Genomic DNA, 2,742 nt, shown 5'->3' with positions numbered 1-2,742 from the left:
ATATATATATATATATATATATATATATACTTATATTTGTTTCAGTCATTTGACTGCAGCCATACTGGAGCACCACTTTAAAGGGTCTTTAGTCAAAGAACTTATTCTTTGTAAGCCTAGTACTTATTCTAATGGTCTCCTTTGCCAAACTGCTAAGTTAAGGAGACATAAACACACCAGCACCTGTTGTCATGTGATGGCAACAGTGGGGTGGATACACACACACAAATATATATATATATATATAGATAGATAGATATTATGAGCTTCTTGCCATTGTTTCTGTGGGGCTCAATGCTCAGAAGGTGCCTTTTATGTGCCACTAACATGGGTGCCAGTTTTGTGACACTGGCATCAGAGCCATGACTACTATTTCATAGTTTACCTGTTCTCAGAATATTGTCCCAAATAGTGATATTGTGTTTGTTGTGATGTTTCCTGCCCATCAAATCATCTGCTGGCTTTGCACCTTCGAAAGTGTGTAAAATAAGAGACCTCACATTCCTCACTCTCACTTGAAAAGGTAAAAAAAAAAAACAGAAGAAGCAAAAAACAGTTAAAAAATTTTTTTTTTATGGTATTAATAACTGAAAATGCATCTGGCTGCAAGCTGTTAAATTATACTTCATCTAAGCCATGCTGACATGAGAAAATAGATGTAAAAAATGAACAAATGAACACACACACAGACACGAATGTATATATATCAGTGGGTTTCAACTGGGGTTCATATAAGATTTTTTTTTTATGGTCTCTGCAGCCATAAAAGTCAATTAGACGACCCACAGTAGCATTTTAGGGAGCCAAGAAAAAAAATTTCGCTTCAGGCATATTTGTTGCAAGAAACAACTGACTTTCTTTCTCTACTGCTTAACACAATTCGTTTGCAGTCACTGAAATTTGTTCTCTTAGGGGGACGCTGTTGCAGATTTAGGCATGAGGCTGTGTGAGACAAAAAACACAAAACAGGAATTTTGAAGAGCAATGTCTGTAGGTGCCAGACATGGCTGTCTGTTGAGGAACAGACAGCTTCCCAGCCACATGATTGCAGGTCCTCTCTCTCTCTCTCTCTCTCTCAAGCTCTCACTAAGTGTGCTGTTCCTGCTCTGTATTGAACCAACCATGGGCTGAGATAATGGTTTGTGGTGGTGGCGGCAGTGTGGTAGGGGTGGTGTGGAGGAGCATGTTTCAATGTTTCGGTTTTGTTTTCAGGTTTGATATAAGATGTGCATGGGTCTTTTCTTTCCACCTTCCATATATCTGTGTTTAAATATAGTTTATATTTGTGTGTGTGTGTTTGTGTGTATGCATATATATATATATATATATATATATGTGTGTGTGTGTGTGTGTGTGTATTTGTATGTGTGTATATATATATATATGCATATGTGTATGTATGTGTATATATATATATATATATATGCATATGTGTGTGTGTGTAGCTAATGTGTTGTTTTGTGATGGTAAAATCAGCAAAAAAGTACTCCATCTGGTGAGAGATTCATATTATTTAATAGACAATCCATGTTTTTATGTGCTACTAATGGTTTCTTGTGCTGGGGAGATACCAAACAACGTTTTGTAACACATCTGACATCTTGGCGCAGTCATCAGGCATGACCCATGAAGATGATAATATCTTGTAATTAATTGGAGGGTCGTTAATGACAAAGTTATTTCATTAAATTCTTCCTTGTTTTCAAAATGGAAGCAAAGACCATGTTTCAAGAAATTAATCATCAAACTACTTTTCCTTCAAAGTTTTGCTATGTATGAGAAATAGTTCTGATTAGTTCCCCCCCCCCCACCTCTGCTGGCTTTGGTGAAAGGTATGTTTTAGTGGAATTGTCTGTAAGGTTTAACCCTTCAGCATTTAAACCAGTCATACCTGGCTCAAATGTTCTACTTGTTTTACGTTCAAACTGGCCGCATCTGACCTCTTGCACGCATCTTACACAGTAGGAGTGGCTGTGTGGCAAGTAGCTTGCTTACCAACCACATGGTTCCGGGTTCAGTCCCGCTGCATGACACTTTGGGCAAGTGTCTTCTACTATAGCCTCAGGCCGACCAAAGCCGTGTGAGTGGATTTGGTAGATGGAAACTGAAAGAAGCCCGTCATATATATATATATATGTGTGTGTGTGTGTGTATGTGTATGTGTTTGTGTGTCTGTTTGTCCCCCCAACATCGCTTGACAACCGATAGAATAAGTCCTGGGGTCGATTAGCTCAACTAAAAGGCGGTGCTCCAGCATGGCCGCAGTCAAATGACTGTAACAAGTAAAAGAGTAATCATGTCATTGAAATCTCTCACAGAGTAATGCAAGATTTATTCAAAACAATGTGAATAGATAAGCATTAACATTTGACAGAGAAATCTGATTGCTAAAGGTCTTGAGTATTATTTTATTTCTAACTTTTGGCACTGGCCATATCTGGCTCAATTATTCTACTCCCTTTATGCTCAGACTGGCTACATTTGGCCACACACATTTCCCCTACAATGTCATTCTAAACTTATACAATCACATCTGCATGATTGATTCAGAACAATGTGAACAAATAAGCATCACGTTTGACATCATCATCATCATCATTGTCGTTTAACGTCCGCTTTCCATGCTAGCATGGGTTGGACGATTTGACTGAGGACTGATGAAACCAGAAGGCTACACCAGGCTCCAATCTGATTTGGCAGAGTTTCTACAGCTGGATGCCCTTCCTAACGCCAACCACTCAG

At 38.6% G+C, this 2,742-nt stretch overlaps 1 protein-coding gene across 1 annotated transcript in view; it reads left to right on the top strand.

Moving 5' to 3' along the window:
* LOC128251185 (uncharacterized) overlaps window positions 1-777 on the top strand; it is a 19,476-nt gene extending 18,699 nt beyond the window's left edge. The window contains exon 8 of the mRNA XM_052977750.1: window positions 761-777. Coding sequence (XP_052833710.1) covers window positions 761-777 — 17 coding nt within the window. The remainder of the gene's footprint in view (window positions 1-760) is intronic.
* The last annotated feature ends 1,965 nt before the right edge of the window (window positions 778-2,742 follow it).

Source organism: Octopus bimaculoides, chromosome 28, assembly GCF_001194135.2.
Source record: "Octopus bimaculoides isolate UCB-OBI-ISO-001 chromosome 28, ASM119413v2, whole genome shotgun sequence".
NCBI lineage: Eukaryota > Metazoa > Mollusca > Cephalopoda > Octopoda > Octopodidae > Octopus > Octopus bimaculoides.
The sequence above is the reverse complement of the archived record's forward strand: the minus strand, read 5'-3'. Positions and strand labels throughout refer to the sequence as shown.